General features: G+C 39.5%; 1 protein-coding gene across 1 annotated transcript; it reads left to right on the plus strand.

Moving 5' to 3' along the window:
* The first annotated feature begins 1,376 nt into the window (after positions 1-1,376).
* Positions 1,377-11,148, plus strand: wfikkn1 (WAP, follistatin/kazal, immunoglobulin, kunitz and netrin domain containing 1). Its single transcript, XM_055204102.2, has 2 exons — positions 1,377-1,655; positions 8,432-11,148. The coding sequence occupies exons 1-2, from the start codon at positions 1,473-1,475 to the stop codon at positions 9,953-9,955; spliced, it is 1,707 nt and encodes a 568-aa protein (XP_055060077.2). The 5' UTR covers positions 1,377-1,472; the 3' UTR covers positions 9,956-11,148.
* Positions 11,149-18,417: the final 7,269 nt, after the last annotated feature.

Consider the following 18,417-nt stretch of genomic DNA (forward strand, 5'->3'; position numbering starts at 1 on the left):
TCATGGCAGTGTGAATGAACAAAAAATCTAAGGATCCCGGAAAAATCTCAGATGCCTTTCCCGTGTATTTTACAGAATGTCTGTGTGAAAAGGGCTCAAGTGAGGGCTTCCTGGGGGCTAAATGAGGGCTGCCCATGCAGGGCCAGCGCTAAGGGGCCAACGTTTTGCCGGTGGGCGAACCTGCGCGGGGCCCTTGGACTGGCCCTAAGTGGGCCCATAAAGGACCATCGTAGGCTTGCTTGCAGGGAAGGGACAGTTGGCAATCCTAGTTGAGAGAAAGTGAGAGAGTGACTAAAAGGCAGATATTGCTAACACGGATTTACAACAAACAATATTTACAGCATTTATTGATCTTTGATCATGTTATTTGATAAATGATTCAATTATACAATCATCTACTTAATGTTTGAAGTTCAAATTGTTTAGGTTAATGTTGATCAATGGAAACTTAGATTAAAGCCCCCCTAACCTAAAAAAGCACATTTAAATGTGTTTCTATCAGAAAATGTGTGTGTGCAGAAACATCCTGTAATTATACAAATCCATCTCTTCTTCTGTGTGATCTCTCCTTTAAACCGCAACAGTCACACAAAACAGGCTGTTGGGGATCTCCTATCAATGTGATGTCACATATATAGAAATACATTTCAGCTGAATTGATTCTGGCATTAGTTGTTGTTGCAGCATTTGATTTTCTGGATATATATGAATATATGAAGCTGAATATATCTTATATAGGTTTTTAAAAGCATCACGTTCTCTCCTGATATAAAACACATGCAGATATATCCAGATAAAACTCATAGTGAAAAGCAGGGATCATAAATCAAAGCTGATGTATAATGCGCTCAGGTTTGTGTGAAAGTCCAGCTGAATTTAGAAGTAAGCTTTCATTTCTCTTGTGTCGAGGGCATGACCCTGCTCTGTGAGTTGGGTCAGAAGTCATGCGGAGGTTTCAGGGTCGCGGCCATTGAATGAGATTTGGGGCTCTTCGAGGGCGTCCGTGAACAAAGAGGCATGGTCCCAGCAAGCTTTGCATATTGAAGTATGGGGGGTTCATCGGTTTACAGAAGACATGACGCACTGGTCACATCGGCCCAGCCTCCTCCTCCTCCTCCTCCGTGACCGTGTACATCAGCTGTGATGTGAAGACTGGTTTTGGATCTCTAGAGGAACAGACGGTGTAGGGACTCATCAGTGTTGCATGTAGCTCCTTGTATCTCTTTACTATGTTTGTGCAGTTGTTTGGCAAACAAGACAACGTTCATAACCCACCCGGCACCCATCCGACTGCCCGACAAAAGAAAGATTCATAGCATACGTCCACAGGAGACAGACCTATACAGACCCGGAGGAGACAGACTTATACAGACCCGAAGGAGACAGACCTATACATCTACAGTGGACAACGTTCTGCATTAATCCATGCATGTTTCACTGCGGTTTCAAGGTCCGTCGGCACACAAAAACTCATGTGGTACCCGAGCAGAAGGTCGGGATCTCATCTCTGCTTTCTCCTCCTCATGTGGGTTCAGCTCATCGCTGGAGTCAGATCCATTGATCCGGATCATGCTGGTGTCTGTCCTAATCACGTGAACGCAAACTTGTGGGTGGACGCTCAGAGCACCTGTGAGAGAGAATGCCAAACAGACCAGGTGAACACAGACACATCATCATCATCAGAATTGACTGGATAAATTCTCAATGATAGTTACCTTAAGAAACAACAATTATTAAATTAACCTGCATCACACAGTCACGACATTTTATTTCTGTACTTTATTATTTTGCTTTTCAGGGCGTTTCAGTTGCCTTGCTTCATTGATCTTTTACATATTTAAATCAATGACTTCTGTGTTAGTTTTATTATGCAATAACTCAGAGCTTCTGCTTTAGTTTGATGCTATTGATCTCTTGAATTCACACCTTAATAAAGGCTGTGAAAACTTTCTGTCTGAATCAGAAACACAAAAAACAGGAAGCCATTTCACAGCTTCAGTTTCTCACTGTTTGTGTGTGTGTGTGTTTTACAAGACTGTGCTGCACCAATTGTCCCCACAAAGATAGGAATACCAGTATTTTTGTGACCTTGTGGGGACATTTTGATGTCCCCATGAGGAAACAACCTTATATATAAAACAGAATGATGTTTATTGACAATATGAAGTAGCAGAAAGTTTTCTGTGATGGTTAGGGGAAGGGAATAGAAGATACAGTTTGTACAGTATAAAATGCATTACGTCTATGGAATGTCCCCACAAAACATGGAAACCAGAATGTGTGTGTGTGTGTGTGTGTGTGTGTGTGTGTGTGTGTGTGTGTGTGTGTGTGTGTGTGTGTTGTTTGGGTTGTGTCTTTGTGCGGGGGCCCGTTTCAATAAGGAGGTTCAATCAACTCGGAGTTAAAACTTGAACTCTGAGTTGACTTACTCTTGAGATAGGAAACTGGTTACCGAATAGCTGATCTGAGTTAGTTCAATCGACTCTGAGTAGGTTGACTCTGAGTTAAGCGCGTGCACGGCCACAATGAAAAGCCATCATCAATGGAGCTCAGATATTACGATTTACCATGGCAACAGCACGTGACAAAGAGGTCTTAATCATTTTTACTACTAAAACTGAAAGTGTTACAGCAAGTGTACAGCAACTAGGAGCATACATTTTAAAGAAAAGAGTTATTATTAAAATATCAGAGGTAAATAAACTGAGGACTGAACGTTATTAAATTCATTTTCATGCAGATGTAATCCCATGGACAAAAGATGACAGCAGCTCAGCTAAAAATGAAATTAGGCATAATACTTGGGCATAAAAGGCTACGAACTTTACAAATGTTTGTCACAAATAAAACTACGCCAATACGCCAAGCTGGTATTTGAACTCATATCATCGACAGTACGTCTGCCCAAACCACTGCGCACAGCACTACCCCCTAGACCAGCGATAATGATGAGTGGATTCATAAGAAATGTAAAGGCAACTGTTTAGATGTAAGAACACAGCCACAAAGACTGATATTAGTCATGTAAGGATATTTATATATCTAAAATGACTGCAAAAAAATTATAATTCAGCTCACATAAATGCAAGTGGATATGACAAAAATCCACTCTGGGTCTCAAAATCCTCTCGTGACATAAATGTAACTTTCTACAAATGAATGCAGCATCATCATCTACAGGATCCTCTATAAAAGCACATTACATTTTAATCACTTAGACGGTCTCTGCACTTAACTATATCAAATTGGCTTTACTAGTCATTTCAATATACTGTTTACATTTTTATACATTTTAAGATATGCGGGTAACCCTCTGTGTGAACAAGAAGCCGAAAGAATGCCATAATGGGCGTGTCGTAGTGAGGACACACGCATCATCACAACACAAGTTATGGTTCAGCTCCTTACAACGAGAGATAACATGCTTATAAACATTCACCACGAGAAATGTTGCAAACTAGATTCACACAGTTATCAGAAAATGATAAATGAGACGCATAAACAATGACGCACGTGCCGTAGTGAGGACGCGCGTGTCATGGCAACATGAAGTTGATTCAACTCTTTAAAATGAGGGATTTACAACATTCACGACAAGAAATGTCAGCAAACTGGACTGAAGCAGATATCAGGTAAGTTAGTTCGTTACTTACTGCGTTGAAATGGAGATCATTCAGCAGTATAAAAGAATATCGTATCACGTGCTCATTTGAGCTATAATAAACAAAAATACCCGCGCGTCATCCCAACAAGATATATCGTTCAGCTCCTCAAAATGCGGGTTTTAAATGCATATAAACAATCACGATGAGAAATGTCTGAAAACTGTATTAAAGCAGAGATCAGGGAGCTCGTCAAATATCCACTCAGAAGCTGAGATCATTCACCAGCATTAGAACGGCGCGTCACACGCTCCTTTATAATCTTATCATAAACAAAAATGCACGCGAGTGGTTTCTGGAGAAAGAAATAATAAATAATTTGCAAACTTCAGACGCTGCGTAGAAGATAGTGCTGGACTTTCAACGGGTCACGCGTCTTTCCAGGACCATCAGATGCTGGCTAATCATGGCAGTGTGAATGAACAAAAAATCTAACAATTCCGGAAAAATCCAGGATGCATTTTACGTGTATTTTCTGGAATGTCTGTGTGAAAAGGGCTTAAGTTACCTCTCCTTCTGAAACAGGCTTGACTTACCCCGCTGTCTCAGGTTTAACCTACCTCTCATTTTGTTTTTTGTTTTTGTTAATACAGTTTTTCTGAAATGCTAAAACACTAACCCTAATCTCTGAACCAAATTCATAGTGGCCTAAACCGAATCATGCACTCTTTTTGCAAAACTTTCAACACAAAATTCTGGTAACACTTTACAATAAGGGTGCACTAATAATCATGAATTCACACTTAACTAATGCACAGATAATACTGAATTAATGTATTACTAATAATGATTATCTAAGCTATTCATTAATGATTGCCTCATTAGCAACTAATGAAGAGTCTGTCTGATTAATATATTAGTTCATATATGAATTGTTATTAATTAAATATGTATTTGTGGATTCATTCCATCATCACTTCTTTTATTAACTAATAGTGTTAATTAATTAGTTAATTACCACAATGAGCCAAAGCCTTATATTTCAACTTCCAGATAATACAGGTAAACTAATATGCATTATTATACAACAGTTCTTTCTGGTTCTCGAATCTGATTGGCTAAGAGCTATGCGATATTGTGCTGATTTCGTATCATTCCGCCACCTAGTGAATGGAGGTCCTAAGCAGGCTCATCTCTGAATGGAAAAACACAGACGCGCCGTTTGAATCACTCTCCGTGTGTCTTATTAGTTTACTAGCTCATAAATCAGTCTGATCAGTCAAAGATCAGCGCTCTTTGATGTTACGTTAAAGTTAATGGGAGAAATGTCACATCGTGTGGACGATTAACACTTGGAAAGAGGAATATAAACACTCGTTTTTTTTCTGGAGCTATATTTCTCATCAGAACGCGAAAACACCGTGGAACTGCAGGTAAGCACCGCAGCTTTTAAATGTGGACATTGATCATTTACTTTATCGTGACCTGACTATTAAAACATGTTATGAGATATCGCCACTGGTATATTTATAAGCAGCATGCAAAAACATCTCTCTGACACTTATAAAAAAACGTTTTATATAGTACTGACAAGAACAAAGTTTAATAATAATAATCGAGTGCTCGTATCACGTTAAGAATAAATGAGAAAGCAATAGTAACGTTATACAAGTAGTTTTATTAACTTTTACCTCGCGCCAAAACAATAACAACACAAAAGACACTAAATATGATTTAAAAAACAAGTAATAGTTTGATCATGACACCAAATACTGCTGATTTGATCTCATTTTGACGATCATAAACAAACAAGGTCAACATTTAAGCCAGGGTATCTCTGTCAGAGATGTAGCCCAGAGAGGGCGGTGGTCAGCGGGGCGAGTGAACACTGACGTCCGCTCATGCTTTGGTTCTCATTCGTACTGAATCTCACTAAGCAAACGTTCAAACAGGCGCTATCTTTACTAATCGACTGCAGATTTAAATATAATACATATACATTCTCGACTGAACTAATCTTAAAACTACACTTTGTGACCAAGAAACGGTAATATAAAGTAACGGCTTTTCCGTCCATTGAGTTGTTATGAGCTTCAAAGCAGCCGAAAGTTTTACCTGTCATTCTGGCCGCCCTCAAATCCGTGGCGGAAGAAGTAGTTCTCAAACAAAGAGGCTTTTAAAATAACTCCGTTGTTGTTTTCTAGTTTTCTTTTTTCAAACGTGTGCCGTCGAACTGTTGTATAAAAGCAATATCGCTCTCGGAGTCGTGTGATATAGCTCTATATCATCACGGCTGTGATTGCCTCCGGCACTCGGCCTGCGGCCTCGTGCCTCTGGTCTAATCACAGCCGTAATGATATAGAGCTATATCACACTCCTACTCGAGCGATATTGCTTAAATATATTATTAATTACAGCATTAGTAGTGTGTTAATGAATACTATTACTAAATAATGAGTTAATAATGATGTGCCTCAACAAGTAAAGTCACAACATAATGATATATTTGCAAACCATTAGCTAATGATTTATTAATAATGAAAGACCATCACTAGAGTTTATAAAAGTTATTTATTAAACACTGGTTTCCAAAAACATGGCCAAAAACACATTTCCATAACACACTACATTTAAACACAACATTAAAACATTTAAAAAAAATAATATAAAATGAGATAATACAAAAATAATACAAAAAGAACACCGATCAAAGTTAGTCAACACGTTCAAATACCTCACAGTTATCCGTATTAATCTGGCACTCGTGCTAATACATAACACAAATGTACATTTTTAAGTCCAACTGTTTCAGTCTGTTAATAAAAATTTGTTAATAAAAGAAGTGATGATGGAATTAATCCACAATTACATATTTAATTAATAACAATTCATATATGAACTAATATATTACAGTTTTTTCCAATTGCTAACACACAATTTTGCAAACTAGTCTGGTTTTATCAAAAAACTTAACACAATTTACAAAACCACACACCCAAATAGCAAAATACCACATATATCCTGCAAAATGAAGCACTCCAATCTAAACTACATATAACATTATCAAAATCAAACTTTGACAAAAATTGGAACACACTTCATTCATATTACAAGATTTTTGTCTAACCAACTACACACAGTTGGGCATAATGAAAAGTGCACTTTTCTTTTGTATGCTTTGCCATAATACTAAAATATGTATTAGATTGTTTACATGCACAAAAATATTTGCAGATACACACACATGCTGTTGATTTTTTTTATTTTTCACCAAACAAGTCACAACGCCTCGTCCACATTACAAGCAATATATTCCCTTGCCAGACATCGGGGGAGAAGCGCCTTGAGCGTCTTATCCATCCCTAAATTGCACCAACATCAATCCCATCACATGCCTCTTCCATAGCCTGCAAAAGAGGCATGCGCACAAAGGGCTGCTGGTCATATACCTTTCATATAACTCTTCTATGGGGTTCAAAAATGGCGAGTATGGTGGGAGGTATTGCACGATAAATGTTTGATAGTCAGCAAACCAGTTTTGGACTGGAGCTACACGATGAAAGCTCAGATTGTGCCATACTACAACATACCGGTTTCTTTGGTCTACATCATTCATACACTCTGATGGTATGAGAATGTTGTGGAGTCTTTCTAGAAATGTGAGAATATGGGCTGTGTTGTATCAAGGTTGGCATGACGGTGGAGGACACCATCCATATTGGAAATGGCAGCACACATTGTGATGTTCCCACCACGTTAGCCAGGATCATCTATAATGGCTCTGTGGCCAATGACGTTCCTGTGGTCTTTTCTAGTGCTTACATCCTGATTGAAGTGTTAACAATTAACCATTCAGGTGTTTGGGCAGGTGGCACATTTATTGGCCATTTAGCTCGTGTAGTGTCATTTTGAATGGTAGTGTTTTGAAAAGGCAAACATGTGACTTTATGTCAGATTGTTATGTCTTGTGCAGAGAACCGTGTTCAGTGCATTTAAAAAGTGCCATTGTGAATTGCAAAATGTGTGTAAAGCAGAAAATGTGTTTAGACTTTTGGAGACTTGAGAAGAGTTGTTGCTCTCTGTGTGTCAGTTTAAATAGTTGTGCTGTTCATGTAATTTTAGTGTGTTAACAATTGGAAAAAACTGTAATCAGACAGACTCTTCATTAGTTGCTAATGAGGCAATCATTAATGAATAGCTTAGATAATCATTAGTAATACATTAATTCAATATTATCTGTGCATTAGTTAAGCATGAATTCATGATTATTAGTGCACCCTTATTGTAAAGTGCTACCAAAATTCTCACTAAAACACACATTACACAATGCAATGCACTTGTTTTATAAATGCTAAACACAGGCAGGCAAAAGTTTAATGCAACGTTTTATTTTCTAAACTTATGTGTGTATGATTTGAAAGCTTAGTTTGATTTTGAGTACAGGTAAAATAGTTTTGAAGGCACTGTTCAATTTTGCTACAAGATTTAGGGGTTCTGTGAATTTAGTTTGGACATTTGGATTTGTGTTTAAGGTTTGAGAATATGAGTGATGGTTTCGAATAATGTGTTTCAGCAATTCAGAAAAACTGTAAAATCGACTGACTAAAGGGCCAGTCACACTAGACTTTTAGTCCCTCTGACTTCCATTCATACGCTAGCAAATGCATCAGACCAGAAATGCAAAGCTTGTGCAAAGACATTTAAAAGTTTGCTGCATACCAAAGTTTAAAATCTGTTGAATCAGTCAGTTCATGTTCGTCAGAGTCAAAGTCAGTGGAGTGACCTCGCTAATTTAACAAAAGCATTGTGTGTTTTTGTGTGTTTTATAGGACTGTGCTGCACATGAGAAGTGTTGCATTAACGTGTGTGGCCTGCTTAGCTGCGTTGCGGCCCGCTTCTCTGACGGCTCCTCTGCTGATGGCCAATCGGGTGGCGGTTTGCTCTCTGGGGGCGAAGCCAACTGCAATGAGTTTGTATGCAGCCAGCAAGGGGCGGTGTGCGACGTGTGGGAAGGACAGCTGATATGCAAATGTCATGATCGCTGTGAGAAAGAGCCGAGCTTTACGTGCGCCTCAGATGGGCTCACTTATTTCAATCGTTGCTACATGGATGCGGAGGCCTGCGTTCAGGGTGTCACCCTCACGGAGGTCACGTGTCGTTACCATCTGTCTGGTCCAAACGCCAGCCCCCTGCCGCAAGACACCACTGCACATCCAACACCCACCGCATCCCACGCAGACTCCTTTCCACCAACTCTGTACTCCAACCCGCAGCACCAAGTCATTTACCTGGGAGGAACGGCGAGTTTTCACTGCGATGTAATCGGCCACCCAAAACCCGACATCACTTGGGAGAAGCAATCTGAAGTAGAAAGACTCACCATGCGCCCTGACCAGATGTACGGGAACGTTGTGATAACCAACATCGGTCAGCTGGTGGTGTATAATGCCCAGATCTGGGACGCTGGAATATACACCTGCATCGCACGCAACGGTGCAGGAACACTGCGGGCCAATTATCCGCTTTCTGTCGTAAAACGTAACGATGATGATTTTTTTGACGAGCCAGGGGTGAGTTTGTCGATCGGAAGGCCGTTCTCACCATCTGACTGCACGGCGGCTGTGGAGCGAGGCGAGTGTGGTGAGAAACGTGTGGACTGGTTTTACGACGCAGCGCAGGGTTCCTGCCAAACGTTCACACACGGAGGCTGTGAGGGTGGCCGCAACCGCTTCGAGACCTACGAGGAGTGCCGTGCATCGTGTCAGCGTGAGGGCCTAGAAGTGTGCTCGCTGCCCGCCGTGCAGGGACCCTGTAAGCACTGGGAAGTGCGCTGGACCTACAACTGCATTACGGAGCGGTGCCAGGCTTTCGTCTACGGCGGTTGCCATGGCAACAGGAATAACTTCCGCACCCGTAGAGATTGCGAAACAAGCTGCCCGCGGTCGAGCGACCGTCAGTGCAGGAGCTGCCGGACGAGAGGAAAGATTGTGGAAAGTCTGTGCCGCAGCGACTTTGCCATCGTAGGCCGGCTCACCGAACTCATTGAGGACCTAGACTCAGGAATCGCTCGCTTTTATCTTGAGCAGGTCTTACGTGACGAGAAGATGGGCCTGCGGCTCTTTAAGACGCAAAACCTGGAGGTGATGCTCATGCGAATGGACTGGAGCTGCCCCTGCCCCAACGTCACCCAGCACCAAGAGCTCCCGCTGCTGGTTATGGGTGAGGTGCAGGACGGCGTGGCAGTTATTCTTCCACACAGTTACGTCAGACCCATTTCTGATCGACGACTGAAAAAAATACATGAGGTGCTGGCCAAGAAAACGTGTGAGATGCTGCAAAGATTCAAAGAATAAGACTTACATGAACTTTAGAATTCAATAGGTTAAATATTCATTATGAGTAATGTTTGTATATTTGTCAAATACATTTGCATGTGCTTGTGTTGCCAGTCTGAGTTACAAACAAGCAGAACCCTGTAAATGTTTATCAGGGAGGTGCACAGGGGGGTTGCTCAGGTTGCCCGGGCAACTGCCCATATTCCCTTCTCGACTCAAGTTGCCCTTCCGAGGTGGAATTTTTTTTACTTTTACTTCGTTACACTGTGCGGCGTTCCTTCGTTACTGTATTTTAATTAATCATGAAATGTGTATTTTATTTTTAAAGTGCCGTCTTGTGTTTCTGGGGCATTCGTGAATTAATAACTCGTTTGAGTCGATTCCTTACAAAGTATTGCAAATAAATTAGTCTTTGGAGTTGATTCTTTACAAAGCAAATGGGCCAAACGTTTTCAATTGGTTCGCGAATCAGTTTAAATGAATTGTTCAGTTCGCTGCGAAAGTTGAATTATCTGATGCTGTTTTACTCGTAGCCTATATAGACACACGCAGAACATAAACAGTGTTGAGTGACGTGGATATGAATTTACTAATCTTTTAAAAGCAAAAGTTCACACATGTACCCACCATTATATATACACGCGACCTGTTCGTGATCAGACACAGTTTAAACGCGTGCAATCTCCAGAAACACTGTAGCACAGATTGAAGAAAATCCATTGATGATTGACGTCTGATTCGCTGTATACTGTACTGTATGATGTAAGTGCTTCTCACACACACACGAGATTCACAACATAAAAACATAAGTTTTGTCTAAAATCAGTTTGTATTATGTAAGTGTAAACTGTCGATGTCCTCAGACCATCTTAGGAGATTCTTACTTTATACATAGTGAATGCAAAACTCTTTTCAGTTTCTGATATTTCAGCTATAAGCTACATCAACATTGAGACTAGAGTTCATTTGTTAATTTGAAATGCTTGTCTATTCTGTTTGTATTATTTTTTCTGTACTGTTTGTGTATAAGTGCCCTTCACAGTCTGTTTGCTGTAGTGTCCATTTATTTTATATTCCAATATTCCACCTCAATTGAACAACACATTTGTATTTTAATACTCCTATCTAATGTGGGCATATTGAGACCATTGACTCAGAAGTGTTGAAGTGATGAACTGTGTCCTGATGCATTAAAGGAATAGTCTACTCATTTTCAACATTAAAATATGTTATTACCTTAACTAAGAATTGTTGATACATCCCTCTATCATCTGTGTGCGTGCACGTAAGCGCTGGAGTGCGCTGCGACGCTTCGATAGCATTTAGCTTAGCCCCATTCATTCAATGGTACCAATCAGAGATAAAGTTAGAAGTGACCAAACACATCAACGTTTTTCCTATTTAAGACGAGTAGTTATACGAGCAAGTTTAGTGGTACAAAACAAAACGCAGCGCTGTTCTAAGCAGATTTAAAAGTGGAACTATATTTTAATGCGTAATAGCACTTTTGGGAGTACTTCGACTCGGCGCAGTAACACCCTCCCTCTCCCATTATGAGAGTGAGAAGGGGAGCGGACTTTTCAGGCGAGTCGAAGTACTCCCAAAAGTGCTGTTGCGCCATAAAATATAGTTCCTCTTTTGGATCCGCTTAGAGGAGCGCTACGTTTTGTTTTGTACCACCAGACTTGCTCGTGTAGCTGCTCTTCTTAGGTGGGAGGAGCGTTGATGTGTTTGGTCACTTCTAGCTTTGTCTCTGGATGGTGCCATTGAATGAATGAGGCTAAGCTAAATGCTATCGAAGCGTCGCAGCGCGCTCCAGCGCTTACGTGCATGCACACAGATGATAGAGGGATGTATCAACAATTCTTAGTTAAGGTAATAACATATTTTAATATTGAAAATGAGTAGACTATTACTTTAATTGTTCACACATGAAAAGCATTAAATGTGTAGGATCAGTTTGATACACTTATGTGCATTTTGGTACAACACACACAAGTCAGCATTTAATGCTGTTGTTCTTTGTTGTTAAAGCATGTATTTATTGAAACATAAACAAATGTGTCAGGGTCCTGCTTTTGAGTTATGTTTTGTATTTGTCTAAGGGGCTGTCCACACGGAGAGGCGTATCACTGTATACGCATAAATTTGTTATCGTATTGGCGTTTCATCCACACGGATCCGGCGTTTTGGGAGACTGAATCCGCTATTTTTTGAAACCGGATCCTAAAGTGGATAAATCTGAAACCGACACCCTTGCGGTTTCGTCTGTACAGCCAATTCGTATAATTTGTGAAGCGAAAACGTCATCACATCACGTGTCGGAAGCATTACACGTAACAGCAACAACAATAACGGCGGACTACGTGATTGTGTTCGTGCTACAGAAGCTACTAAAGCCTACTAGCTTTATTACAGCAAAATCTATTGCTTCTATGCAATTGTGGTGACCAACAAGCGATAATGGACAACACCATACGTTGGTTATGCGCATGCTCAAAGTCTTCTTCTCCGTGTACAGTGTATATCTGTGGCAGAAGTACAGCGCCCCATACTGGTCCGGCATATATACTACACCGCTTTCAGTCGGTTTCAGTCGGTTTCAGTGGTTTCGTGTTTACGGATTATTTTTTTAGAGCAAGGAAAAAAATGATCGGATAGGGAATGCACCGGCTTCGTGTGGACAAAGCCTAAGTCATGATTGTAGGATTCTATGTGGCAGTTCTATGTGGAGGTTCATGGCTTTGTGTATTGAGTCATGTGCCTCCGGTGTCTTGTCTCTTGTCCCCGCCCCCTCGTTCTCCTGCTTATTGTTAATCATTAGTTTATTCCCATCACCTGTTCCCTCCTCGTTATCTTGTTTGGTTTTCTTATTTAATGTCATTGTTTCTTTAGCCCTGTGCAGGATCATTTTGTACCGTCATGTTAGTGGTTTAGTCTAGTGTTCTAAATTGTGTCAAGTAGTTTTACTGTCTTGGTCTTGTTGTGTTGCCTTGTTTGATGTTGTTTGCCCCCACATGGGCATTTTGTTTCTTCTGTTATTAAAGTGTCTTTGTTTAAACCCCCCATCGTCTGCTCTTGGGTTCATGAGTCCGAGTTCCTGACAAAATGTTAATAAAATGTGACATTCTGTACTTCTGACATACTGATATTTTTAGGTCTCCACAACAAACAGAAAATCTTGGATTCACTGTTCTGATACTTATGGAGGGCACTTTGTATACTGTCTGTGTGTGTGCATGTATGTACGTATGTATGTATGTATATATATATATATATATATATATATATATATATATATATATATATTATTTTCATGAGTAACTATCTCGCTACTTGAGTATTATTTTCATTGCATACTTTTTTACTTTCACTCAAGTACATTTTTAAATCTTTTACTTCTAATTAAGTAGTTACTTCTTTAGTTATTTGTACTTTTACTTAAAGTTTTTGGCTAGTCTTTCCACCTCTGTTGAAATCTTCATAAATTCTGGTTTTGAATTTGCCACGTTTAGCCTATGCGAGATGCATACGTCCATCATTTTTCAGACAAACACATTTTCAGTTACACTCTTAGAAATTATGTGTTAACTTTTTACACATCTTTTTAACACATTATGTGTCATTTTGTGTTGATCTTGTGTTAAAATAAAACAGAACTTGTGTTAAAAGTAACACAAAATGTGTTGTTTCAATAATAACACAAAGATGGGTGGATTCTGGGACAATGCATTTAGTGTGTTGTCCCAGAATCAACACTATTGTGTTGTTTTTAACACATTTTTTCTAAGAGTGTATTACATTTGGAGTTTTTTTTAGGTCAGAGCAACTCCCCCTCAAAATTCCTCTGCACGTTCCTGATGTTTATGTGTGTGTGTGGGGGGGGGGTTTGATCTGTTTTACAGTGATTTTCCTTTACAGATTTTTTTCAATTGCTTAAGCACAATTTTGAAAACAGGGCCCGGTTTGTCAAAACACTACACACAATGAACACAACCCTTCACCAAAGTAGCACAACACTTTAGATCAGGGGTCTTCATCTAAAATTGGTGGAGATCCAGTAAATGAACCCTCCGCACCAACAAGGACATGTACTGCACGTAAAAACATAAATTGACAGCTTTCGCCAGACTAAAGAAATTAGTGTAAATATTTGTTTTACTAAACAAAATATAGTGTTATTAAGTATATTGAAGTGTTTCTTCATATGTATAAGCATAAATAATCCTTCATAAAATGGATTTCATGTTAATGCTGTTCTGTTACTGTGTGTCATTTCAGTTGCTTGGTACAAAATATCTCAATTTATCCAGTAACAATGTCTGACAAAAATATGAAGGGAACAGTGCAAAATGCATTAATCTCTAAATTTTCAAAACACACATTCATTTCCACATAACAACTTAAAAGGAAAACGAAAGTGCTCCTTTCTGCCAAACTGAGATTTACAATCACAATCAATGAACACAAACCTCTCTGGCTTAATCAATTCATATCACATGTTACCTTCATTCTTATTTATTGTCTGTAACTAAATGTAATGTTGAACACTCTCTTCTGTGCTTCAAGTTGCACTGGTAAAATATCATCATCAATATCAGTCAGAAACACAAACAGACAAAAGTAAACTGCCAGTGTTGGAAAAATGAAAAAGTGCAGGAAAACATTTCTCTCTTAATTTGTAATGTTCTTTCAAGACTGTACAAATGTAAATAAGCTCAAATGAAAAATAAATAAAATAGGCTGAACTAAGTTGAACTTAAAGACAAAAGCATAAAAAGTCCTATTTAAAAAAACAATGTTTATTGATCATTCTTGACATGTATTTACTTTTGATAATGTTAAGTGTTGAGAATGCTGATTCGCAACTATACGTTGAGCCAAAAATGCAGCATCACGCACTCCTTTACTATTTCCCCATCTGTAAAGGGCTTGTTATGCTTTCCTAAAATCCACTGTATTTTCAGTGAACACTCATAGATGACTCTTCATAACTCGTTGTTGGGCAATGAGTGAGTGGGAGAGGACCCATGTGGGTCGCTCATACTGGGCTTTTATTTCATTTATTTTTTGCACCCTTACCTCGGACCTGAGGGTAAGTTTCTTCAAAGTGTCTATGTTTAGTTTCGTAATGGTTTTTAAGGTCCCCACTTTTGACAACCGCAACAGACTCGCGAGCAGATGAGGCTCTCTGCTTTCTTCCCTGCACACCTGTCTGTAACTGTTCGCGCTGGCGCCGCACTCGAAAACTGTGTCGATGTAGGACCCATATAGCGCTACTGGGCTGATCATATATGTGCCTGATATAAATTGGATTTTATAATAACGTTAAATAGCGGCTACGTCCAAAAACTCTAAATTGCTGCCTTCTGAGGCAGCTTTCAAAGGCAGGAAGGCATCAAGGTATGTCCGAATTCAATGTTTGGTTTACTTCCTGTCTCCTGAGATACCTATACGTGGACGTACATTAAGAATGTGATTGGTCGAGCCCGGTCGAGTTCGAAAAAATAAAATGGCGGCCAAGGACGCGACTGGACCACCAATTTAGTGTAAATAAAGGTAGATTTTCACTTTTTACACCTTTTAATTGCATTTCTATCGAGAAATTAGTATTGTAGTTTTCAAATATGTGATTAGTTATCAAAAAGGGGCTCTCTGTTTAAATTTTAAACACGCCGCATTTGAAGTGTGTCTTTCTCTGAGCTGCCTTCATGCCTCCAAAGTAATTTCCTCATGAGGCAGCGAGGCAACGAGTCACTGCCTTGAGTTTTCGGACGCAGTGAGCGTTTGCTATTTATGTAGTTTGTTGTGTTAAAAGTCTTTGCGGTCCGGATGGACGCATCTCGCGGTCCGGATTCGGACCGGAGTCCGCCAGTTGGGGACCCCTGCTTTAGATCATTTGCAAAATGGAACACATTTCATCTTTTTGAACCAATTACACACTGCAGTTTTAGCAAGTCTAATTATCAGTGATTAGAGCACTGCAAATAAAGTACACAGAGAAAGTGCAAGTATACAATAGTTCCCCAAACACTAAACAAGACCAATTTCTCTCCATATACCAAAATAAGTAAACATTACAACAATCAGAAAATACTACAGTAAACATACTACACATGATTACTTTGCCTAGCTGGATCTGGTCAGAAAATTTCATCAACATCACAAACAATATCCTCATTACAGTTTTTTCCAATTGCTAACACACAATTTTGCAAACTGGTCTGGTTTTATCAAAAAACTTAACACAATTTACAAAACCACACACCCAAATAGCAAAATACCACATATATCCTGCAAAATGAAGCACTCCAACCAAAACTACATATAACCTTATCAAAATCAAACTTTGACACAAATTGGAACACACTTCATTCATATTACAAGATTTTTGTCTAACCAACTACACACAGTTGGGCATAATGAAAAGTGCACTTTTCTTTTGTATGCTTTGCCATAATACTAAAATATGTATTAGATTGTTTACATGCACAAAAATATTTGCAGATACACACACATGCTGTTGATTTTTTTTATTTTTCACCAAACAAGTCACAACGCCTCGTCCACATTACAAGCAATATATTCCCTTGCCAGACATCGGGGGAGAAGCGCCTTGAGCGTCTTATCCATCCCTAAATTGCACCAACATCAATCTCATCACATGTCTCTTCCATAGCCTGCAAAAGAGGCATGCCCACAAAGGGCTTGTGGTCATATACCTTTCATATAACTCTTCTATGGGGTTCAAAAATGGCGAGTATGGTGGGAGGTATTGCACGATAAATGTTTGATAGTCAGCAAACCAGTTTTGGACTGGAGCTACACGATGAAAGCTCAGATTGTGCCATACTACAACATACCGGTTTCTTTGGTCTACATCATTCATACACTCTGATGGTATGAGAATGTTGTGGAGTCTTTCTAGAAATGTGAGAATATGGGCTGTGTTGTATCAAGGTTGGCATGACGGTGGAGGACACCATCCATATTGGAGATGGCAGCACACATTGTGATGTTCCCACCACGTTAGCCTGGAACATCTATAATGGCTCTGTGGCCAATGACGTTCCTGTGGTCTTTTCTAGTGCTTACATCCTGATTGAAGTGTTAACAATTAACCATTCAGGTGTTTGGGCAGGTGGCACATTTATTGGCCATTTAGCTCGTGTAGTGTCATTTTGAATGGTAGTGTTTTGAAAAGGCAAACATGTGACTTTATGTCAGATTGTTATGTCTTGTGCAGAGAACCGTGTTCAGTGCATTTAAAAAGTGCCATTGTGAATTGCAAAATGTGTGTAAAGCAGAAAATGTGTTTAGACTTTTGGAGACTTGAGAAGAGTTGTTGCTCTCTGTGTGTCAGTTTAAATAGTTGTGCTGTTCATGTCATTTTAGTGTGTTAGCAATAGGAAAAAACTGTAACAAGATAAAGCGGGAAGAACTGAATGTTGAATCCATCCTTGCACAGCTTCGGCGTCCACTTGGTCACAGGCGTCCTCCATGGCCTTCCACCACCATGCAGAGAAATAGTAGGGTCTTCCATAGGGTTTACAAACTGAGAGTATTGTGGAAGGGTTAGTACTGTCAACTGTAGATGGTGTTGAAACCAGTTCTGGACCAAAGCAGAGCGGTGGAATGACACATTGTCCCAGATGACAGTGTATTGTGTCTGATGCATCTGATTACCTGCTGTGACAATGTGGTGCAATCGATCCAAAAATGTGAGAATGTGTGTTGTAAGGGCCCATTTTGGCATGATGGAGGAGAACCCCATGCTGTGAAATGGCAACCCAAAGGGTGATGTTACCCCCACGTTTCCCTGGGACATTGATTATAGTCCTGTAGCCATTGATATTTCTGCCTCTCATTCTTGCTTTTGTACACTGTAAAAAAATTCCGTAGAAATTGCAGCTGGGTTGCCGGTAATTTACCGTAGATTTAAATTTATGTTTTTTTACTGGCAACATTTTGTTCAAAGTTAAATGAACATTAAACATTTACAAGTCTGTGTCTTTACAGAATAAAACTAAAAAAAACAGCATCAAGCAAAACATTCTGAGAAACAAAATCTGAAGCAAAAAAACAAAAAAAGGTTGATGATGATTTCTGGTTCCCAGAATGCTTTGCATGAGGCTGTTATTGTATAGTTTTATTCTGTAAAGATAAAGACTTGTTAATATTTAAAATTTATTTAACTTTGAACAAACTCTTTCCAGTAAATAACATGAGTGTAAATCTACGGTAAATTACCAGCAAGCCAGCTGCAATACCATTGTAATTTCTACGGAAAGTTTTTACAGTGTAAGGTTAAACCCTGCCTCATCAATAAGGATTCCTCAACATCCTTCCACAGTACTCTCTATAATACAGTGAAAGACAACATTGTGTAGTAATGTCATTTGATAAGTCTGGTCCTCTTCTTTTTTGTGCACATTCTCCTCCTCCTCCTCCTCCTCCTCCTCACTCTTCTTCTGACTCCT

This window comes from Misgurnus anguillicaudatus, chromosome 3, assembly GCF_027580225.2.
Source record: "Misgurnus anguillicaudatus chromosome 3, ASM2758022v2, whole genome shotgun sequence".
NCBI lineage: Eukaryota > Metazoa > Chordata > Actinopteri > Cypriniformes > Cobitidae > Misgurnus > Misgurnus anguillicaudatus.

Bases quoted from the DNA above. Each gene is read 5' to 3' on its own strand.
- wfikkn1 (XM_055204102.2), top strand. From the start codon at position 1,473: ATGTGGTACCCGAGCAGAAGGTCGGGATCTCATCTCTGCTTTCTCCTC. The intron at 1,656-8,431 runs GTGAACACAGAC...TGTGTTTTATAG, and splicing joins GAGAATGCCAAACAGACCAG to GACTGTGCTGCACATGAGAA.